At 39.7% G+C, this 22,266-nt stretch overlaps 1 protein-coding gene across 1 annotated transcript; it reads left to right on the top strand.

Annotated features, from left to right (window-relative positions):
- The first annotated feature begins 1,192 nt into the window (after positions 1–1,192).
- Positions 1,193–21,878, top strand: LOC117297618. Its single transcript, XM_033780743.1, has 13 exons — positions 1,193–1,305; positions 6,544–6,652; positions 8,282–11,609; positions 12,115–12,223; positions 12,780–12,979; positions 13,682–13,818; positions 14,909–14,980; positions 15,755–15,808; positions 16,155–16,184; positions 16,640–16,759; positions 17,742–17,843; positions 18,872–19,050; positions 20,556–21,878. The coding sequence occupies exons 1-13, from the start codon at positions 1,253–1,255 to the stop codon at positions 20,686–20,688; spliced, it is 4,626 nt and encodes a 1,541-aa protein (XP_033636634.1). The 5' UTR covers positions 1,193–1,252; the 3' UTR covers positions 20,689–21,878.
- The last annotated feature ends 388 nt before the right edge of the window (positions 21,879–22,266 follow it).

Raw genomic sequence — 22,266 nt, 5'->3', positions numbered from 1 at the left:
TCTTGCAAATTTGAATCATGTGTCAACATTGTATTTTATGCAAGTTGGATACACCAAGTGAGAAAATGACTGCATGGTCCTTCCCAATACTGCCAAGCTTCCTGTAAACAGATCAGCTTCTTGTGAGTGACGTTTTTCACGGGGATGGGTTATGAGTTTCCTACACGTTATAACACAACTCACTTTAGCCTGAATTCATTAATTCAAAGATTGGTCTTTCACGAAAGTTATTAGTCATTTTGATTAGTAGGGGCATTATAATTATTGGTAAATTCAAAATAAAATGACTGATTGCATTGGTAAATCAACAGTTTTTCAATTAGTCATTAGCCTAAAAGCACTATCTAAATATTCTTTGCAAAAAAAAAAAAAAGTTATAAATATATTAGTTTATCAAAACTTATGACCTCAATTATTGTAGTATAATTAGTCATTCTCTGAAGTTTTTTTCTAATTTCACTTTTTTCTGTAAAAAAATGAAGTGACGTTTACAGTCCTATCCAGCTTCTATTTTCTGAATTAAGTAAAGCCGTCCGTACGTTGATAAATGTTGAGACTGGCTATTTTGTAACTGTATAAGGCGTGGCTTGTTGTTACTACTGCTGCTTCTGCTGTTGTTGTTGTTGCTGTTGTTGTTGACGGTTGTTAATAACTCCTTAAGGAGGAAGGGTTACCTGTTATCAACAAAGATAACCCTAAATCAGTTTGAAATAAATGTTATTGTATCATATATTGTGCCTGCCATGAAAGTTTCCTTGCTCATCAGGAATCCCTATAGGTAATCTGAGACGCGTTACCGCGGTAGCGCTTCTCAGTAAAATTTTGTCGCGACAACTGACATCTTTTTTTTTCGAAGTTAAAATATTTCTCAACAATTCTCAATAATGGTTATGAGTATAAGCCGCATAGGAAGCTTCTAAACAAAAAATTATAATGTTTTACGGCAATTACTTTTCAAAGTCATACAAAAAGACATTACCAAACGTGTTCTTGATCCCCTCTCCCCAATCGGTTACCAGGTACCAGTGAAAGCTCTCAGAAACATTGATTTGTGCAATGTAAACAGCGCCCTCAAGCGAACTGGTAACCGATATCATCACCGCTCAGTATTGCGTGCCAGCAATAAATGAGAAATGCTGCATGAACCGACCGGAAGAAGAAGTAAAACAGACAGGGCACAACGATAATGTTTTTTCAATGAAAGAATGCGGGTTGATATGGAAATGTGCAACGAAGGGACTTATTGAGGGTGATGGCACAGCCAAATTGGAATGGCTATGGAAACGGATATCCACATCAACAGAGGTGAGTGAAATTCATGAATTACGGTAAACAAAATTGTGTTGAATTGTCAAGAGTTGATTTCCATGAATGATGAAATAAATGGATGGTACCATATCGGCTTCGAACCAGTCTCTCCACCTCCTGGACATGCTGGAGTCCTGCTCTAACTGCGGACCACGTAGCCCAGGCAGGTGGACATGGGAGGCAAACCATGCTAACATGGCTAACATCAGGGCCCAATTTTATATAGAGCTGCTAAGCACAACAGTTTGCTTAGCATGACATTTCTTCCTTGATAATATCTCCATATATCAAGGAAGAAATGTACTTCCTGAAATCTCGTGTGTAAAACCATGATGGAGCTGTAAAACTGCTCAGCAAAACAATGCAATGATCATGTTGTAGTCGTAGATCATCGCGTAGACAGTCAGTTTTAAAATCAATTCAGCTCAGATACAAACAATGAACAAATATTATAAAACTATAAATAAAAGGCAATAGATTGAAATTGTATAATACAATTTCAATCTGCCTTTTTGTTCGTAATTTTTGTTGTAGCTGAACTGATATTAAAACTGACTGTCTATACTCTATCTCCATGATCTAGAAAACTAAAAGAAGCTGAAACTTTATTCACTAAATTATATTTCTTCATTTTCGGTCCTTGACTGCACTTGAGTTGACGAGTACTACAAGTTACTCCTGCCATCTCCTGCTGACCTTGGCTGAGTTTACTCCCAGAACTATGACTATATGTATGAGGTTTGTTCTGTTATCGATTCCGCGAACGAGACCATAGCAGAACGTACGAACCTCCTTGTCTTGTTTGCTTACGTCTTGTTTCTGCACAAACCCCGGCCACTGGGCTATAAACATGCAGACCCCTCATGCATGCATGCATGCTCCTACTAAAAATGTTTGTATTTTCAAGGAGGGACTTAGAATTAGGCGTCAGGGGCTGATTTAACTTGTGGCAGGAGCGAAAAATGTTGAAACGCTTGAAGCCTTTCTGACACTGTTCTACATCTATGTAGGAGCATGGATGTAGAATTACATGTAGGAGCAGGTTAATTAATGTAATCCCATAGTGTCACACACTGCTTAGTGCAGGGTCGCTCTGCTTCTTGGCCTACGCCCAAATACTTCATTCGGGAGGTTAGATCATGTTTTGAATTAGAGACTTGTGTTTTTATTTGGTGATTTTATATTAAACTGAGTAATCACCCTGAAACAGTCGAACCAACGACCTCCGGATTAAATTCATTGTGTTGATAATAATTGTACAAAGTTCCCCTTTTAATACATGTCTCAGTCTCACCACTCGTTAGTCACGTGATGTGTACAATGTACATTACTCATTTGCACAGTCTGTGTATAGAACTTTAAAGTGAGGTCACTCAACCTTTTGTCCAATAAAAGTTGGGATGATATTTTTCAAAGGTTGGTTGAATGTTCCAGCACTTGGCATGCTGACACAACCACAAGCTTCAGTTCTCCTTTTCACTGCCACTAATAAACCCTTGAGCTGTCCCATGCTCTAGAGATACTTGTAATACTACGTGTAATGATTAATGTTTGCTAAAATTATGGAAATGTAATTCACCTGACATGTAAACTTTCAGTGGGGACAAAGAATATTCGTTTTGGTTTTTACTCATTTACACTGATCTGTAGTGTGTGTTAGCAATATACTCAGTACTTATAATGTACCCGAGTTCTGTGGAAAAAACTTCACAGCATAACATCTTTCTAAACATAGTAAATCGTTTGCAGTACCCACTGGTAAAACATAGAATTTGAACTGCCTCTAGCTACTGGGCAATCTCAGTAGTCTAGTTGGTAAGACACTGCTCTAGAATTGCAAGGGTCGTGGGTTTGAATCCCACCCGAGTAATAGGCCTATGCCTGTGATTTTGTTCACAGAACTCGGGTAAGTACTGAGTATACAGTGCTAACACACATCGTTGTACGTATAATGGGTAAAAACCAAAATGAATCCCGATGCCAATTTAACATCTATTACACTAAGTTACAGTCACTTTACACTTGTGGATATTGTGTACAGTGTACACATGGGGTGTACATGATCATTTATTTGTACAGAAAACATACACGTAGGCTACGTGCACTTGAAGTTACATACAGTGCACAACATTTTGTACACATTGTAACTGTCATGTACTTCCCAAGGTAATTTTTTGTATACAATGAGACAACACCTGTAGTCTCGTATACGTTTTTATCAATACCATTTGCTATTTTTAACCCTTTCATGCACTGTTTATTTTGTGATAAATTGATTTTTTTTTTTGCAAATGGCACCCCCCCCCCCCCAAAAAAAAAGCCATACAAGGTGTTGATGTAAATTGTTTTTTTAGTTCAAAACTTAGCTGAATACTATATATCTACCTAAAAATTAAAAGCGCTTTCAGATGCCCATCACTTTACGTACAAATGAGGTAAAGCTCTTAAGCCCTGTTCGCATTGGACTTAATTTGGCTAAACTAACCGAGCCAATGGGTAACTTAATAATAATAATAATAATAATAATAATAAGACTTGTAATGCGCACATATCCACCCTGCCGGGTGTTCAAGGCGCAGTAAAACCAAAAACAAAACAAAAACAAAACACAACACAAAGAAAAACAGACACAACAAAATTAGTCATTGAAAACCTGTGACATAAGATAAGTTTTGAGAAGAGACTTGAATTTTGCGGTACAAACACAAGATCGAAGATTAAGTGGTAGAGAGTTCCAGATGTGTGGCTCGGCTGAAGAAAAAGACCTGTCACCCCATGAGTGTCGAGACTTGGGTTCAATGAGGAGAAGCATGGAACTTGATCGAAGATTCCTTGATGGAGTGTAAACTTGAAGCAGTTCAGAAATATAGTGGGGAGCCTTGCCATTTAGAGCTTTGTGGACAATGAGCATCAGCTTGAAGATGATTCGTTGAGAGATAGGGAGCCAGTGTACAAAATGGGGGTGATAGAACAGGATTTTCTAGACAGTGTCACAATGCGGGCAGCAGTATTTTGGAGCCGTTGAAGTCGGGAAATCTGGTTATTAGGAAGACTGTAGAGAAGAGCATTGCCGTTGTCAAGACGAGAAGTAAAAAATGCGTGAATGACCTTTTCAGTGGCACTTTTGTCCAAGTACTTGCGAATCTTACCTATATTCCTGATGTGAAATGATGATAAACGAACAATATTGTTGATGTGTGGCTGAAGTGTCATCGATGAATCAAAAATAACCCCCAAGTTCCGAGCTTTCAGCGAGGGAGCTATCAGAGCATCACCGATGGAGATGTATGGCACTGAAACCTTAGTTAACTGTTGACGTGACCCAAACTTACCCATTTTAAGTCCAATGCGAACAGCCCAGAAAGTTTTCCTCCCAGGTAACTTACCTGACCCAAATGGCTAGTTTAACCGAGCCAAAGGTGCCCGGTTAAATTGACCAGGTTAGTTTAACCGAGCCGAAAAGTCCAATGCGAGCGCGATCAGGGTAAAACTCAAAGCCGTCCCGGTAAAAAGCCACATCCGGTCCCCGATCTACCTGCAGCCACGTGATTGCGTGATGACACATCGTACATCGTGCATTGTGTACTTGGACTGAAACTCGGTTGCACTCAATGCATTCTCGCTGTCATGCACCCCTGTCAAAGGTCACTGCGATAGCACCCTCTTGCGTTTTTCTTAAGTTAGTTGATATGTGTTTTACCGATCGTGTCGGTTAGTTTACCCATGTCAATAATCCAAGTGCGGACGCTGGTAAGTTTCCCCTTTTGGAATGTTAACCACTGTCTCGGTAAAACACTAGTCCAATGCGAACACGGTTTAAGAACTTCAAGCCACATGTTGCCTTGAATAGGCCGAGTTGGTCTATGAAAAACGTTTTGGAACCGTTTGTTATAAAATGCGTAAACATGGTTAAAAAGCTGTTTTAAAAAGTAGAATATAATTATCCACACACACATGTGCTTCGAAATTGCATGGTTTTCCTTTTACTTTGCGAAAAAGCACGGCTGGCCATTTTGTGGAGTCAACTAAAATGACGTGCCGTGTTAGTTCACACTTAGATGGAAAATTGTGCAATTTTGAGGCATGTTTGTGTGGATCATTAAATTCTACTTTTAAAACATCTTTCTGATCATATCAATTTTATAACAAACAGTTTCATTGGCCTACGCTTTTCATAGACCAACTCGCCCGATGCAAGTCAATGTGTCTCTTTGTTTAACATTGATTTTGTTGTTTAGTTAAAGCTATCGCGCACCATCGGTAAACAGTATTGTCCAAAGGCCCACACTTCTTGTATCACAACTGATAAAATAACAAACCTGTGAAAATTCGGTCATCAGAGTCAGGAGAAAATAATGGGAACACCCAACCTTGTTTCTGCATGTTTCGCTGTGTCATGACATGTGTTTAAAATAAATCTGTTAATTGTTTTAATGTTTTCTCAAAAAGTAAAGCATTTCATGGAATAATACATTTGTATTTCAAGGGAAGTTTTTCACCATTACCTTCTGTAAACCCTGTAAGTGTATGTTATAACTGTAATACATAATGTAAATGGGTGAACTTTAAAGTCACCTGGAAGTGGTATTTTTTCAAAATAAAGCTTTTGTCACTAATATATGTGTTTTGGTGAGTGGAATGTGAATAAACAGTTAACTAAGGTTTTACAAAATCAGTTCTTATGTTATTTACAAATTTAAGAGTAGACCCCAACCGGAGAGGACGCTGTTTGTGACGTAAATCGAGGCAGACTTTGCCTGTAATGCGTAGAGTAAACACAATTGCAAAGTAGATGTACGGACCAAGTCGTGTGTTTGTACGTTTCAAAAAAATTTTGTTTTGTTTTTCCGGCAATGCCCACCAGGTGTATTGCTGCTGAATGCAGAAAAACACATTTTGAAATGTACCAACTCACGACTTGGACGTACATGTACTTTGCACGTGTGTTTACTATACGCATTGCAGGCAAAGTCTGCCTCGATTGACGTCACAAAAGGGGTAGGCGGAGTCAGCCCCCCAAACAACTTTATATATTTTTTAAACATATAAATCGTGACAAACAATTACTAAAAAAATTGTTTTATTGTTCGTAAGCATATAGGCCTACTCTTATGTTTGAAAGAAAAAAAATTCTATTTCCAGGTGACTTTAAACTTTTGTTCTGTTCAGAAAGTGTCCAATGGCTTTAAATAGTTGAATACTGCATACATTAATGTGAATCTGTTTCCTTTGCAGAAGAATGAATGCTCATGTTATTCAGACAGAAGGTGAGCGGCTTCATGATCAAGCTTTATCATTCTCTGCCTCAGGAGATTTCACCCAAGTAGAACAACTACTCAACAAGGTATGTGCCCGGTAATTAAACTTCATCAAAGTGCTTAGCAGAATGGTGATTGCTTTCTGAATATTTAAATATACAGTGTAGGCGAGCTTACAAGACTTATTCCGACAGAAGTTGATTAAAGGCACCGAACACTACTGGTAACTACTCAAAATAATTGTGGGCATAAAAACAAAGAAAAGAGCTGTTGATGGTATAAAAGGTTTTTAGAAACGGCTTTGTCTGAAGTGACTTAGTTTTTGAGAAAGAGATGTTGTCTCATTTAAGTATTTGAATTGAATAAGAGACATCAGCTGAGGTCTCGAACTCAAGGCATCTGAAAGCACACAACTTGTGCAACAAGGTTTTTTTTTATTTTATTTTTCTCTTTCAACTTTGACGACCGATTGAGTCCAAATTTGCGGTAGTTGAGAAACACCAAGTGAGCACACTGGTCTTTGACAATTTCCAAAGAAAGGCATCCAGTTCATTTAAGAAGGATTTGAAACTTTGCATGGTGGAAGTATATACTAAGAGAGGTTTTAATACAATGTGAATATCTCTTCTTGAGTAGTGGTGGTTCTGAACAGAGACAGCTGGTTAACAAACAACTGAATGTAACAATCTGTATGCTGTGATCATCTGCAGCAGAATGTTAATGTTAGTCCACACTTGTTTGTGGAATATGAACAAGTATAAGACATCTTTGTCTCTTAATTTATACAACTTGGCCTCTGAATTTTGTGCTTTATTTGGGAGAGTTAGGTATTAAGTTAGTGTAAACAACCAAATTGAATTTCTAAATAGGTAAGGGAAGAGTAAATAACAAATGTACTCTAAGAGGCGATTAGATCTGTAGCGAGTTATGTATCAATACTTTATAATAATAATAATAATAATAATAATAATAAGACTTGTAATGCGCACATATCCACCCTGCTGGGTGTTCAAGGCGCAGTAAAACCAAAAACAAAACAAAAACAAAACACAACATAAAGAAAAACAGACACAACAAAATTAGTCATTGAAAACCTGTGACATAAGATAAGTTTTGAGAAGAGACTTGAATTTTGCGGTACAAACACAAGATCGAAGATTAAGTGGTAGAGAGTTCCAGATGCGTGGCGCGGCTGAAGAAAAAGACCTGTCACCCCATGAGTGTCGAGACTTGGGTTCAATGAGGAGAAATATGGAACTTGATCGAAGATTCCTTGATGGAGTGTAAACTTGAAGCAGTTCAGAAATATAGTGGGGAGCTTTGTCATTTAGAGCTTTGTGGACAATGAGCATCAGCTTGAAGATGATTCGTTGAGAGATAGGGAGCCAGTGTAGTTGTTTCAGAATGGGGGCGATAGCACAGAATTTTCTAGACAGTGTCACAATGCGGGCAGCAGTATTTTGGAGCCGTTGAAGTCGGGAAATCTGGTTATTAGGAAGACTGTAGAGAAGAGCATTGCCGTTGTCAAGACGAGAAGTAAAAAATGCGTGAATGACCTTTTCAGTGGCACTTTTGTCCAAGTACTTGCGAATCTTACCTATATTCCTGATGTGATATGATGATAAACGAACAATGTTGTTATTATCCCATGAAATGACATCCCATTCATTATGACACTGTTTTTCATTTAACTTCTATAAATTTTACTTTTCTAGGCTATTGCGCTCGAACCGTCAAATGTTGCATTTCAAGAAACTCGGAACATACTATTAGCTCCCAGCCATCGGCCATCCACCCATCAGCCATCCACTCTTCGCCAGAGACAACCAGGTGTGCCAGGTAACGTTCACAAGGCTCAAGCACACAAGAAGAAGGATGGTAGAGATCCCAGGATAGCCAACCAGCCAAATGCTACGTGGGATGACAGGAACTCTCAAGGCCCTGCTGAGTACGGCAATCTACAACGAAGCAGTAAAAGTCCGTGGCTATCTTCGGTCAATACAAACACAGCTCAGTATCATTCAGATGCTGTAGCTGATAACATGTTCGGTTCTGGTTCCTGGCAGAGGCCCATCGGAGCTGTCAATAATCCAGACCCAGCTACAACGAACCGTTTTGGTGGCCATAAGTATTCCAATAGTGCCGCAGGAAGTAGCGCTGGGCAGACACTCAAACAAGAATGGAGCGATTGGAGTGATCCAGGATTAACTGTTTATAACTCTACCATAAAACCCTCATGGTTCCAGCATACAGATAACCCCTGGATGGACGAGAGAAGGAAAGTATCATCAGCACCCAAGCCAACCAACCCTTTGAACTGCAGTGCCAGTCAGAACAGCCTTAGAGGCTCCAATGCAAATTCAACGGAGAGGACAAGCATAAAAGATCCTCCAAATAGAACTGAACAGAGCTCCTTACAGACTTGGCAGTCAGAGGAAACCTCAAGCGACGCCATGAATGCTCTCGACAGCTTTGACGATCCCTCAGTGAAAGTACAGGAATGGCTCAACAGCAATGAGTCGTCAGGGGACAAAGTCCCCCCTGGTTTCAAACCCAAAAAGAACAGGAAAAAAAAGAAGAAGACAGCTGCCGCCACGAAGGAAACTCCACCGGCTGGGTCCAGGACTTCTGCAGATCATGAAAAGGTAGACAAACCTAACTCTGGCTATCAAGGAAAAGAAAACAAGAAAATTGAAAAGACGACTACCGTCCAGTATCAAGACCAAGTTGAGAAACAAAACTCTCCTCCCAATCTGGCAACAAACAAGACGTCTAGTAAAAACTCAAACCCGCAACCATTATCTGTAAAGAAGGAAGACAAACCAAAAGAAGCAATGAGTGCTAAAGTGGCTGACAAACAATTTTTCGATCCGAGGAGAATTTTTAACTCATCTGAAACTACTAAAAGTTTCAATTCGCCTGAAGCTACGGACAAGAAAGAGTGTGTGAACGTGGACTCTAAGAGAACTGACTCGGTGGACTCTGGCTCAAAGACAAAAGGGGTACAAAAGAACCATGTGACAACGGGACCAATGAAAACAAGTAGAGTGAAACACGCAAGTGAAAGTACCCGTGAAATACCATCACAGAAAATGGAAACTCAGACTCCTGCCAAGGAAGATAAACAAGGAAGTCCTGAGAGAGGTTACAGCAGCTCGGACGAGAGGATGACAGAAGCTGAGTGGCGAGACATCATCAAAAGGATGTATGTTCCTCTAGGGATTTCTCCAGACACAAGTCCAGAGTCGTCAAGTAAAACTGAAAGTCCACCCAAAACGACAGCCAACGGTATGTGCAATAAAACAAGTGTTCAAACAGATCATTGCACAATGTCTACAAATGAAAGATCTGAGATTGAAACATCTGTAGGTAAAAGCACCAGCTCTCTGGTAAACTCTGAGAGTTTAAATGCAGCAAGAACCGAAAACGCCCGACCAAATTCTCAAACTTACATAAATGTGAAAGACATCTTGAAAGATGGGAACCTAAAGACTAAGGTTCCAGTTTGTCGGGCTCATGATTCTATCGTTTCAAACTCTTCTCCTAGTGATAGTCTCAGTGGGTGTTTAGGAAGGGATACTTACATAAATGTGAAGGACATCTTGAAAGATGGGAACCTAAAGACTAACGTTCCAGTTTGTCGGGCTCATGATTCTATCGTTTCAAACTCTTCTCCTAGTGATAGTCTCAGTGGGTGTTTAGGAAGGGATACGCCACTGACGTTAAACTCCTCTAAACAACCAAAGTTCAGTCTAAGATGTCAAGCATCTCTTGCCAAGCCTTCCATAAGTTCAACTCCAGCGCAAGGCAATCCTTCAGAGGATAAAAATAACTGTCCAGGTGTAACTCAATGTGTTGCTCCCGAGCCAAAGGTAATATCACCTCCGTCACTGTCAACAATCGCTCCTAAGGCAAACGAAAGCAGACTAGAAACCTCGCTAAAAGGGTGTGTAGAATCTAAAGAAACAAACACCTCTAGCATAAGAAGTGACAAGGTTCTGCAAGACAAGAAGCCTTCCAAACAATCGGCAAAAGCTTTCTGGGAGCCCACCAGAATATTCAGTAATCCTGGCAAAGTTGGTGAACATAAAAATACTGAAACAAAGCCAGCAGTCATACAAACTACAGCCAAGCCGACAACTAAGTTAACATGTGACACAAAGACATGCTTGGAAAGTTCACAACAGGACTACAGTGCTCCTAAAAGAACTCCAGAACCGTTAATCAATAAAGAGCCAAGTATTCCTTTGAACATTGCAGGAAGTACCCAATCTAAAGATGTGCCTCTGAATCCCAACATGCGGTATTCGTATACTGACGGGAAAAAGCAGAATGCTACATCAAGTATGGTTGACTCAAATACTCCAGAAGCAGCAGCAACGAGTCAAAAAGGTAGTTTCTCAAATAGCCAATCGTCAACTGGAAGCAAGACAGAGCAGCCTTCTGAGTTTCAGCCTCATAAAGACCCTGCCAGGGGAACTGCAACCAGAAAGAAGTGTACAAGCAACAACTCTGAAATCCTCAAAGGAACAACTCCTAAACCACCATCACGAGATGCATCAGAATCAGGAGAGGCTAAACAGTCTGCATCTTCATCAGCAACCTCTCAGCCTCCGTCGTCAAGAGACTTCACAAGCTCAAATGCACAAGGCAGCTCTAACTCTTCCAATCATTCAACTAGTTTCTTCAGACAGAGTCCCGACGATAGGAGACAAGAAAACACCTCAAAGAAAGCTCCAAACCAATCTGATGAGAAACAGAAAGGTCCTTCCAGGAGTGAGTCAAAGACCAAACAGAAAGCAGCCCCAGAGGCTCAACGGAAACCAACAGAGACAAACTCCGCACATGCTTCCCAGTCAAGATCAGAGAAGCAGTCGACCAACACAAACTCAAAGGCCACTGGAGAGCACACCAGACCCCAACCATCGACAGGTTACAGGACAGCGCCACAGGCTTCGAGGTCACGCACATCTTCCAGGATGACAGATTCTGACTCTGAATATAGACAGAGAACCGACCAACAGGAAGAAATAAACATAGAAGGTAAAAGTCTTTACAAACTTTGTTAACAATTTAAGAATTTATGTCAGAATCAAATAAGATGCGAACGACAGTCATTTGATAAATTTGTTATTGAAACAATTTAAAATCTAAAGTGGAACTGTGGTTTGTGGTTGACATTTTCTGGCTGAAATTCTTCAAAATTTGTTTAAACTACATGTCTGACCATTCCTGAAGCTATTCCAAACAAAGTGCTGCAACACTTTTGAACTTTTTAAAAGAGTGGGATTAGAATAGGAACAAAAAAAGGTAACTCTGTCTTTAAAGTTTGTTTAAAACTTTGCAGGGTCGTGGTCGTGCAACAAAGGACCTTGCTTCGGCTCGCTCCTTCGGCCACGACCCTGCCAGTTTTTCAAATGGCCCCCTTGTCCCACTCTATCACACATTGATGTAGCATCTAAGCTAATTAAAGAATTCTTATTTCCTCCGTTATTAGTGATTTCATCTACTTCCATTAAACCTTGACTGATTGTTTCTCCTGATACAGATGTTGATCCTTTGTATAAGTGGATGAGAGGCATCGGTAAACATCTACTCTGGGTTCTTGGATTTATACTCTTACTAACACTCATTCTATGTGCCTGCCTCTGCAGCATGTAAGTATAAACTGCCTTAAGGTATACCTTTGGTTGTTGGAACCGTTTGATTGTTTTAAAGGCAGTGGACACTATTGGTAGTTACTCAACATAATTATTAGCATAAAACCTTACTTGGTAACGTGTAATGGGGAGCTGTTGATAGTATAGTACACCGCGAGAAACGGCTCCCTCTGAAGTAACGTAGTTTTCGAGAAAGTGGTAATTTTCCACAATTCGAGACCTCAGATTTAGAATTTGAGGTCTCGAAATCAAGCATCTGAAAGCACACAACTTCGTACAACAAGGGTGTTTTTTCTTTCATTAATATCTCGCAACTTCGACGACCGATTGAGCTCAAATTTTCACAGGTTTGTTATTTCATGCATTTGTTGAGATACACCAAGTGAGAAGACTGGTCGTTGACAATAACCAATAGTGTCCAGTGTCTTTAAGCCAACGATCTAAAATGTTGTGCCCCCAGTTTTTTTACTTGTTCAAGTAAGTAAATTCTAGTGAAATACTTTTACGCCAAATGTCATGTGTCTAAAAGTTCATTTAATTTGTCCAACTACAGGATTAAGTTGTGCCTAAAGTACGGCTGGCACATACTGAAGGAGATCCACAAACTCTTCCGGGAGCATCGAGAGCGAGAAGGAGGTTCCAGGGGTCACGAGGGCTCTACTGGAGGTCAAAGGGCATGGGGGTCATCCAATGGTCTTAGCAGTGCCCAACCGCCATCACAACCAACAAGAAGCATAGATATTCCTACATCAGGTACTCCTTTCATTGGATAAGTTCTATCATTGGGATAAGTTCTATCATGGAGATGACTCCTATCGTTGGGATAAGTCCTATCATTGGGATAAGTTCTATCATTGGGATAAGTCCTATCATTGGGATAAGTCCTATCATTGGGATAAGTCCTATCATTGGGATAAGTCCTATCATTGGGATAAGTTCTATCATTGGGATAAGTTCTATCATTGGGATAAGTTCTATCATTGGGATAAGTCCTATCTTGGAGATGATTCCTATCATTGGGATATGTAGCCATTGGGATAAGTAGTATCGTTGGGAGAAGACCTATCAATGGGATAAGTCACATTAAGATACAGGGAGTACGTCCTATCATTTGGATTAGTCCTATCACTGGGAAAATCCTATCATTAGGATAAGTCATTTCATTGGAATAGACCTTGCGTCATCTTAGAGGTAAAACGGTGGGGAAACAAACGAAACGAAAAGATTTGTATCCGCGGCACACAGGATTGGCCAATGAACAACCTCCTTTTGACCTCAAGGTGAGGGCGCCCTACGGAAATGACTTCATGTGCATAAGTTCTAAAAGTCCTATCAATGGGATAAGTACTAGAAGTTGGGAAAAGTCATATCATTGGGATATTCATAATAAAGGGGCCATGGAATTGGCCTACTCTGATTTAACAACACGGCTTCTGTTTGTTTTTAATCTTTCAGCTGGTGCAGCTATAAAGAGATTACTACAATGCGATCCGGATAATCCCTTTGAGGTATTAGGTGTGAGCTCTGAAGCATCCGAGGAAGACATCAAAAAATATTACCGAAGACAGTGCATGCTGGTACATCCTGACAAGGTATGTCTTTGAAACTTCCGCCCTTCAAAATTTTACTTGATAACTGTACAAGGTAGAAAAACTACCAATTTGGGTAAAAGTGATAGTCACTTGTGAAAGTTTCAGCTGAATGCAGTGTCTACTTGCTGAGAAAACCGAAAACAAACTGTCAAGGTATTTTCCACAAAGAATGTTGAATCCATCCCTGATTAGCGAGGTGACAGGGGTTACTAAATGCATTTATGAACAGACACAATCCCTCAGAATTCTGAGAATCGATTCATGCATGAATTATTTCTCAGACCTGTGACAATTTGGGTTCAATTGTCAACTAAGTTGCAAAAAAATCTTATTCATTTTGGTTTTTGACCCATATACACCAATGTGTGTTAGCACTGTATACTCGGTACTTGCACGAGTTATGTGAAAAAAATCACAGGGTTATTACTCTGGTGGGATTCAAACCCTCAACCTTTGCAATAGACCTTATGCATTGAATTCATCCAGCCGCCATCTTTGAGGTCAAACGGTGACGAAACAATCCAAACGCACATAGATTGGCCAATGAACAACCTCCTTTTGATCTCAATGCGGGGGCGCTGTACTGAATTGACGTCATGTGCATAAGGTCTATTCTAGAGCAGTGTCTAACCAACTAGACTACCGAGATTGCCCGGTGGCTAGAAGCAGTTCGAATCCTATGTTTAGCAGTGGGTACTGCAAACGATTTAATAGATGTTCAATTTGCATTGGGGTTAAACAAATTTTAATTTTGGTTTTTACCCATATACACCAATGTATGTTAGCACTGTATACTCGGTACTTTCCCGAGTTCTGTGAAAAAAAACACAGGTATATTACTTGGAAATCTTGTTGCATAGAATTGTTGAAGCCCTTCTCAGAGTAAAACTTTGAGTTGAAATGTTACCTCCTTCTCTAAAATTACTCTATATCATTTCAAAGTGGGTCGTTTCTAACAATGTTTTAAAATATCAACAGCTCTCTAGTACTTTTAATCACATGAGTTTTATGGTCATTAATTCTTGTAGTTCCTAACCAAAGTATGACCCCACCTTTTATAATTCCTCTCTTTCCTTTTTCTTTTTTTTAGAACGATCAGGAACATAAATCTCGAAAGGCATTCCAGATCTTACAGAAAGGATATGAAACTCTCACCGATCCTGTAAGATATTTTCCTAGAAGATCAAGAGGAAAGAATATAATTTGTTTTTTACCTTTACATCGATGTGTTTTGAGCACTGTATACTCAGTACTTTCCCACAGTTCTGTACAAAATTCAACAGGCAAATCACTCGTTTGGGATTCAAACCTACGACCTTTGCACTGCTAGAGCAGGGCACAAATTCATGACTTTGCTTACCGCCGAATTTGGTGCTTACGATCACCATTATCGCTTACGCGCAAGTGCCGCATTGCATCGAATTCTAGCTGTGTAAGCGTAGAATGCCTAGTAATTTTGAGTATGCCTGACACAGGCCATAATTCCTTGCTAACTATGCAAAATCGTGAAATACAAATACACTTGACGTACGGAATTCCCTGTTTCCGCAAGCACCGATTCTTTGCTTACTGTGAGCAGAGCCAAGAAATTGGGCTCTGATGTCTTACCATTACTCCACCAAGCTAGCCTTTTGAGATATGGTGGACACAATGCTACAACACTGTAAAGTTGTGGTGAATTTGTGCGTATTGACCATAGAAATAGAATGTATGTTATTCAGTGAAGTGCGCATTTTAGGCGACGCAGCGTTTAAATGTAAACCTAATGACCACAAACATGGTGAGCGTGGCATCAGTCGCGGCGTGTGACGCACGCGTATCACGTCCGCCATACCTCAAAAAGGCTTACACCCATGTGAATTAAATACTGGATACTTTCCTGAGCTCTGTAAAATAAAATTTCCCAGTTGCTGACGCAGAAATTGTTTTTTTACAGGTGAAGAGGAGAGAGTTTGAAATGGAACGAAAGAATGTAAACTTCAGTGAAGAGGTATGTTAACAAAATATTATACAAATACTGGATGCATGTATTAAAGGGCGTTGTCGTAGAATATAATTTCAAACTTGAAATCTGGACTAGTCCATTCGGCCAAGTGAAATGTAAAGCCAGATTTCACCTCCTGATTTGGATTTTTTGTGATTTCTCTTTAATGGAGGAACGAAATGCATTCAATATTTGTTTGATTTTAACCGAGAGAACTTGTGATTTGTTGTCAATAATCATAAAGTAGACAGAAACTTTTCCACCCCACACTTACAAAACTACCAAAAACTTAAAATTTATTGCTTTTTGTTTTACCCAAACTAACATTTTTGTAATCATCTTATTTTTACAGATGGAGGACTTTATGAAGAAGATGGAAGAGGTAATCTTTTAATATCAAACATGAATAGTTTAATTAGTGTACTGTAAATCATTTCTCTGTTTGTTAACTTTATAGAATGTTCCAATAAATGATGTATTAGTGGACTCAAGTTCTGTAATTTAAAGAATGTGGGTACGAATTCTGGACTGGTTAGTCGCGACACTTGTGTCCTTGAGCAAGGCACTTTATCGTAAATGCTTTTTATACACCTCGGAGTACAAGTGGGTACCGGCGAAAGCCGGGGAGTATCCTTCGGTGGGCTTGCATCCTGTCCAGGGGGAATAGAAATATTCTCACTTGATTAATGTCAAGGTAATTGGATATATAAACACCAGCCTGCAAGCAATATTGGCTCAAGACAGACTTTAGTTTTACTTAATAGACTTCTACCGACATTATGGCTTGAGGTCCGTTCATTTTTAAACTGTGTTTATATTGTGTTGATATCTTGGTAGATTCTGAATACATTGAGCTGTGAAGCATGTCATGGGAAACATCGACGCTACGAGACAGACAGAGTACAAGACCATGCTCGATACTGCAGTGTACATGGGGAGAGACATTCTGCAAATGAGGTAAGGTCTATAACCATGTATCCCTTTGGCTTGGGCTCCATCTTTGGTTCTGGCTTAAAGACACATGGGCACTATTGGTAATTGTCAAAGACCAGTCTTCTCACTTGGTGTATCTCAACATATGCACAAAATAACAAACCTGTAAAAATTTGAGCTTAATTGGTCGTTGAAGTTGTGCGATAGTAATGAAAGGAAAAAAACACCCTTGTCACACGAAGTTGTGTGCTTTCAGATGCTTGATTTCGAGATTTTGAGGTCTCAAAATCAAATTCGTGGAAAAATACTTCTGTCTTAAAAACTACGTCACTTCAGAGGGAGCCATTTCTCACAATGTTTTATACAATCAACCTCTCCCCATTACTTGTCACCAAGAAAGGTTTTATGCAAATAATTATTTTGAGTAATTACCAATAGTGTCCACTGCCTTTAAGCTGTGGCTTGGGCTCTTGCTTGGGCTCCAGATTGGATCTGACTTTCACTCAATCTTAGGCTCTGGCTTGTCGTGTGCTTTATGATCTCAGAACTGTTCTCTGGGTATTGTGCGCATACCCAATTAAGCTTGATCCACCTGCATCATTGTGTTTAAATGAATCAGAATAGATTCATTTTGCTTTTGCATTTTATGTGCAGAAATAAAGTAAGAAGTTCATAACCAAATACATCCTGGATGCATTTTATCTGTCTGGATACATTTTATTTCTCAGTCGTCATTTCCCCTTGCTCCTTATATTGTACCTGTAACTGAACATGTTCATGTTAAATGTACAACACATTTAACATGGTTTATTTTGGGTGAGCAGTCGTTATTCTTGGTATTGGAAGTTGACAAACACGTTCAAACCAGTTTGTCTCGGGAACTAGTTTGTCAACTTTCATTCCCTGAAGGAGCTAATCTTTACTGTTTACTCTCAATCCTTGTATGTTTGTATGTTATCGACTCTGTGGAAATGAAATGAATGAATCTTTGTTTTATTCTCTTCAGCATGACATGTGGGCGGAAACATCTCACCTTGGATTCAAGGTTCATTTCTATGCCATGATGGAGGACAGAATATTTGATATAACGGAATGGGCCGCATGTCAGGTAATTCAATATGAAGTGGCATTCTTTACATTTCAAATATGCTGAAGATATTCATTACAAGGCCTTAAAGGCAGTGGACACTATTGGTAATTGTCAAATACTAGCCTTCACGGTTGTTGTATCTCAACATATGCATAAAATAACAAACCTGTGAAAATTTGAGCTCAATCGTTCATCGAACTTGCAAGATAATAATGAAAGAAAAAACACCCTTGTCACACAAAGTTGTGTGCATTTAGATGGTTGATTTCGAGACCTCAAGTTCTAAATCTGAGGTCTCGAAATCGAGTTCGTGGAAAATTACTTCTTTCTCCAACACTATGGCACTTCAGAGGGAGCCGTTTCTCACAGTTTTTTATACCATCAACCTCTCGCCATTACAGGTCAGCAAGAAAGGTTTTATGCTAATAATTATTTTGAGTGATTACCAATAGTGTCCACTGCCTTTAAATGAATTGTGCAGTGTGCAAGTTATTATAATGTACAAATGTTGGATGCATATGAGTGTATAGTTGCACAATAGATACATAGGGTGAAATCTGAAAATAAAAATGTAACTAGTTGAATACATCTTTTTTATAGTCGTTACTGATTATTATCATTTTTTTTTTAAATATGAGACACTTTTTGTTGCACTTTGTAGGATTTTAAAAGTTGATGCGGCGCATTCAGCAACCAATGGTTCAAGCCCCTTCTCTTCGCGTGAAGTTTAACAGTGTTCTTTTACGTGCACTTCAGAACATTTGTGTAATGCACCTATATTAGCCCAGTGCACTAATCAAAAAGAGAAAAGGTTCGCCCGGTGCTCCTAGTCTGATCGGCAGCATATTGCGCCAAAACACCTTGTAAACCATTACATGGTGCTATAAAGGAATAGATCTCATACTTTCAAAACGTAGCTCCACTTACCTTGCAGAAAAAAATACTGAGCGCTTTGGTACGCCTCTAGGGGTGTGTTAAACCCGCTACACTAGGACCTAATATTATACTTTGTCTGTTTTAACAAACTTCATATTTACTTTCAACAGAAGAAACATGGTTTCATGGGGGGCGTTGAGGCTAACACCTGTGAAATTCGCTATCGTCTGGGATCCAACAGCAGGACTAACAGGGGAGGTTCACGCTCAAGGAGCCAGCAATCCAACCCTCCCAACTTCTGTAATCATCACAGTAACCACCGCAGCCAGGAACACGAACCAGATTTCAGGTCAGTTCATACTAAAGGTCATGTTCTCGCTGACAAGGGTTGCTTGATATTTTGTAATAATATCAATACTAATAGTGGCTTCCAGGCCTGGAGTTTCATCTTTGAGAGGGCAAGGCCATTTTAATTTTGCAAAGAGCAATTCCATTGAGAGTTCTTAAAAACTTTGGGTATGTTCAGACAGCGTACTAAGTTAGACCCAAACCGGTTTAACTTCTACGAGCAGCAGGGGGTGGTCGTAAAAATAAAACCCCCTTGCGTTCAGACAGCACCGAGTTAAACCCGATACGGTTATCTTTGGTTTTAAGAGGTCAAAGCAAACGCGACCCCGTTACTCTAACATCCTGTTTATTGGCCTGTTCATTGGTCACCGTGTGTTTACATAATGATTACGGAGGTCAATGGGTCGTCTGTTGTGAGTTAAACCGGATGTGGTATTTTTTATTCTGTCCACACACAGTGTTAAAAGTTAAACCCGAAGCGGTCTAAAGATAAACCCCCTCCCTGGACGGTTTATCTTTTGTGGGTTGAACTCGATTCGGACTTTAGAATCGTTCAGACACACTGAGTTGAACTCGATCGAGTTAAACCATGAGTTAAACCAACTATAGTACTGTGTCTGAACGACCTCTATGTGAAACTGTTGAAGATGCCCCAAGGCCAAGAGCTGGCAACTGAGGCCATGCCCTGCTTGGGCTTGGTGTAATTCCTCAGGCTTGAGGGATGTGGGTGACACACCCCTTCACTCCCTGGGGTGGATTTTTTCAAAGAGTTAAGACTAGTCCTATCCCAAGTTCTTAAGAGTCCTAGGACTAGTCCTAAGTTAGGACTTTTTTTGTGAAATCTACCCGGGTCCCTTCTGGTACCCTGGTAGTGGTCTCCATGGTGTCAATATAATTTCTGGCCGGGGCTTCTTATACAGCATAAGCATAATAAGTTTTGAGGATATCTGAAGTACTTTTGTTGTTGAGAATGTTAAAGGCAGTGGATGCTATTGGTAATTGTCAAAAACCAGCCTTCACAGTTGGTGTATCTCAACATATGCATAAAATAACTAACCTGTGAAAATTTGAGCTCAATCGGTCTTTGAAGTTGCGAGATAATAATGAAAGAAAAAAACACGCTTGTCACACAAAGTTGTGTGCATTTAGATGGTTGATTTCGAGACTGCAAGTTCTAAATCTGAGGTCTCGAAATCAAATTTGTGGAAAATTAGTTCTTTCTCGAAAACTATGGCACTTCAGAGGGAGCCGTTTCTCACAATGTTTTATACCATCAACCTCTCCCCATTAATCGTCACCATGAAAGGTTTTAAGGTAATAATTATTTTGAGTAATTACCAAAAGTGTCCACTGCCTTTAAGCCGAAAAACCAATAATTTGAAAAACTGATACTTAGATATTTGACACTGAAAAACCAGTAGAATAATAAAAACGTAAAATTGAAAAACAAGCAAATGTGTCATTCTTAATGTGTTTCATTTAATCTCTTGATCATTATTTTAACAGTGAAGAGCAGCTGAGAGATCTGTTTGAGCGTCTTCACAGGAATGACATCGGCCAACAAAGCGGTGATCGCTACAACAACGCAAATCAAGACAGAAACAAACGCCACAAGAAGCACAAGAAGAAGAAACGATAAGTTCAAGACATTTTCTTGTTATTACAACAGAGACGTTTACCAAGACCGAAGCAAACAATCTACAAGCAAGTTCCAGCAAGGGACCTTTGGGCGATTTGCCTGTTACCTGGGAAGTTCTGCATGCACCATGGATCATTGACTAGTGGATGACAAATGGTCGCTGCCTGAACTTCCCCTAAATTTTCGAAACCATCTTTCATTTCATTTTCTTTCATGTTTGTTTTGTAACTCTACTGGCCGTAAGAGCAGATATGTGCATGAAGCAGAAGGTCCATATAATTAGGCCCTTGTAATTAGACTGCAGGCCTTGAACTCCACTCTTGAAAGGATACAGCAAATTTCCTCTAAGGGGTAAGGGGCACATCTATGGGGAAAATGTAAGTTTGTATTGGAACCTTGCAAAGGGCACCATGGCAATTCATCTATCTATATGGTGAAGTACATTGCTCTTGAAGTAGAGTTTAGTCGTATTGCTGTGGGTGTTGTGGGTTATTTTGAGGCCTGAGACTGGCTCCTGTTTGGTAATGAAAGAACCAATATTCATCATCACTATGTCAACAAAGGGAACGTGACAAAGGTGGCAGCGGTATGGGGTAGAAATATTGAATATTGCAGGAAATTGCAATATTTTTCACTCTACTTATTGTTTTTATGAAATGACTTCACCTTGACAAATCAATGTAATTGTAATTAGACTAAGCATCGGTGTTACATGACGCTAATATTGTTTGTTGGGTTTTTTTTTAAGCTAAAAATCGTAGAACTGTGATTTTTCACACTTGATTGTAAACTTTGCCTTAAAAATAAAACCTATATTTGTTGAGCAAAAGTTTGAGATACATTTACCTTATGAATATTATACAAGAAGGCGTTTAGAAAATACTGGAGATATTTTGGAAATTTGGCGAAAAGTGCTCCAATTGATTTAAACTTGTTAGACTGTGAAATGTGAATTATACTTATTTGATAATTGCGGGACTCAATTTTAAGGAAACAGATTTCAAAAGATAGATATGAAGGAAAATAAACCACCTCTCCAAACAGTTTTTTTGTAAACCTCCCAATGAAACCTGCACATACAGGCTGCAATAGTCTTCCCAGTTTGGTCTTTTTAGACATTTTAAAATGTTGCATCCTCTTAAGGTGATCCCCTGGCTGACGCTTCCCAGGTTGTATCATAAACTTGGGTGTGATCCCTGGCTACACGGCAGTTAACGGTTGTATGGCTTCTGACTGGCACCCCCGAACAAAGATATTGACAAAAAAGGGAGACAGTCGACATAGGGCTCTGTTGGTAGAGCGCTGGTATGATAATCCGGACGGAGGTCGTTGGTTCACATCCCGCTCATTGGTTCAAATCCTGCTCTTGTAACATTTTTTGGTTCACCCCAAAAAAACATTTTAACGAGGTTAGTTTGATCTAGTTAAATTTTGGGTAAGAATTCGGTTTTGTTTCCAAGGTTATTTTTTGTGCTGAGCATTGGACACCGTGCTCGTAGGCCAGGCGCTAGCAGGCCAGGCGCTCGTAGGCCAGGCGCTCGTAGGCCAGGCGCTAGCAGGCATGCAAATTCACCTATT

Source organism: Asterias rubens, chromosome 12 (assembly GCF_902459465.1).
Source record: "Asterias rubens chromosome 12, eAstRub1.3, whole genome shotgun sequence".
NCBI classification, from domain to species: domain Eukaryota; kingdom Metazoa; phylum Echinodermata; class Asteroidea; order Forcipulatida; family Asteriidae; genus Asterias; species Asterias rubens.
Note: the sequence above shows the minus strand (reverse complement) of the source record. Positions and strands in the feature narration are given on the sequence as shown.

Bases quoted from the DNA above. Each gene is read 5' to 3' on its own strand.
- LOC117297618 (XM_033780743.1), top strand. From the start codon at position 1,253: ATGGCACAGCCAAATTGGAATGGCTATGGAAACGGATATCCACATCAA. The intron at 12,224-12,779 runs GTAAGTATAAAC...GTCCAACTACAG, and splicing joins TGTGCCTGCCTCTGCAGCAT to GATTAAGTTGTGCCTAAAGT. The intron at 15,809-16,154 runs GTATGTTAACAA...TTATTTTTACAG, and splicing joins ATGTAAACTTCAGTGAAGAG to ATGGAGGACTTTATGAAGAA.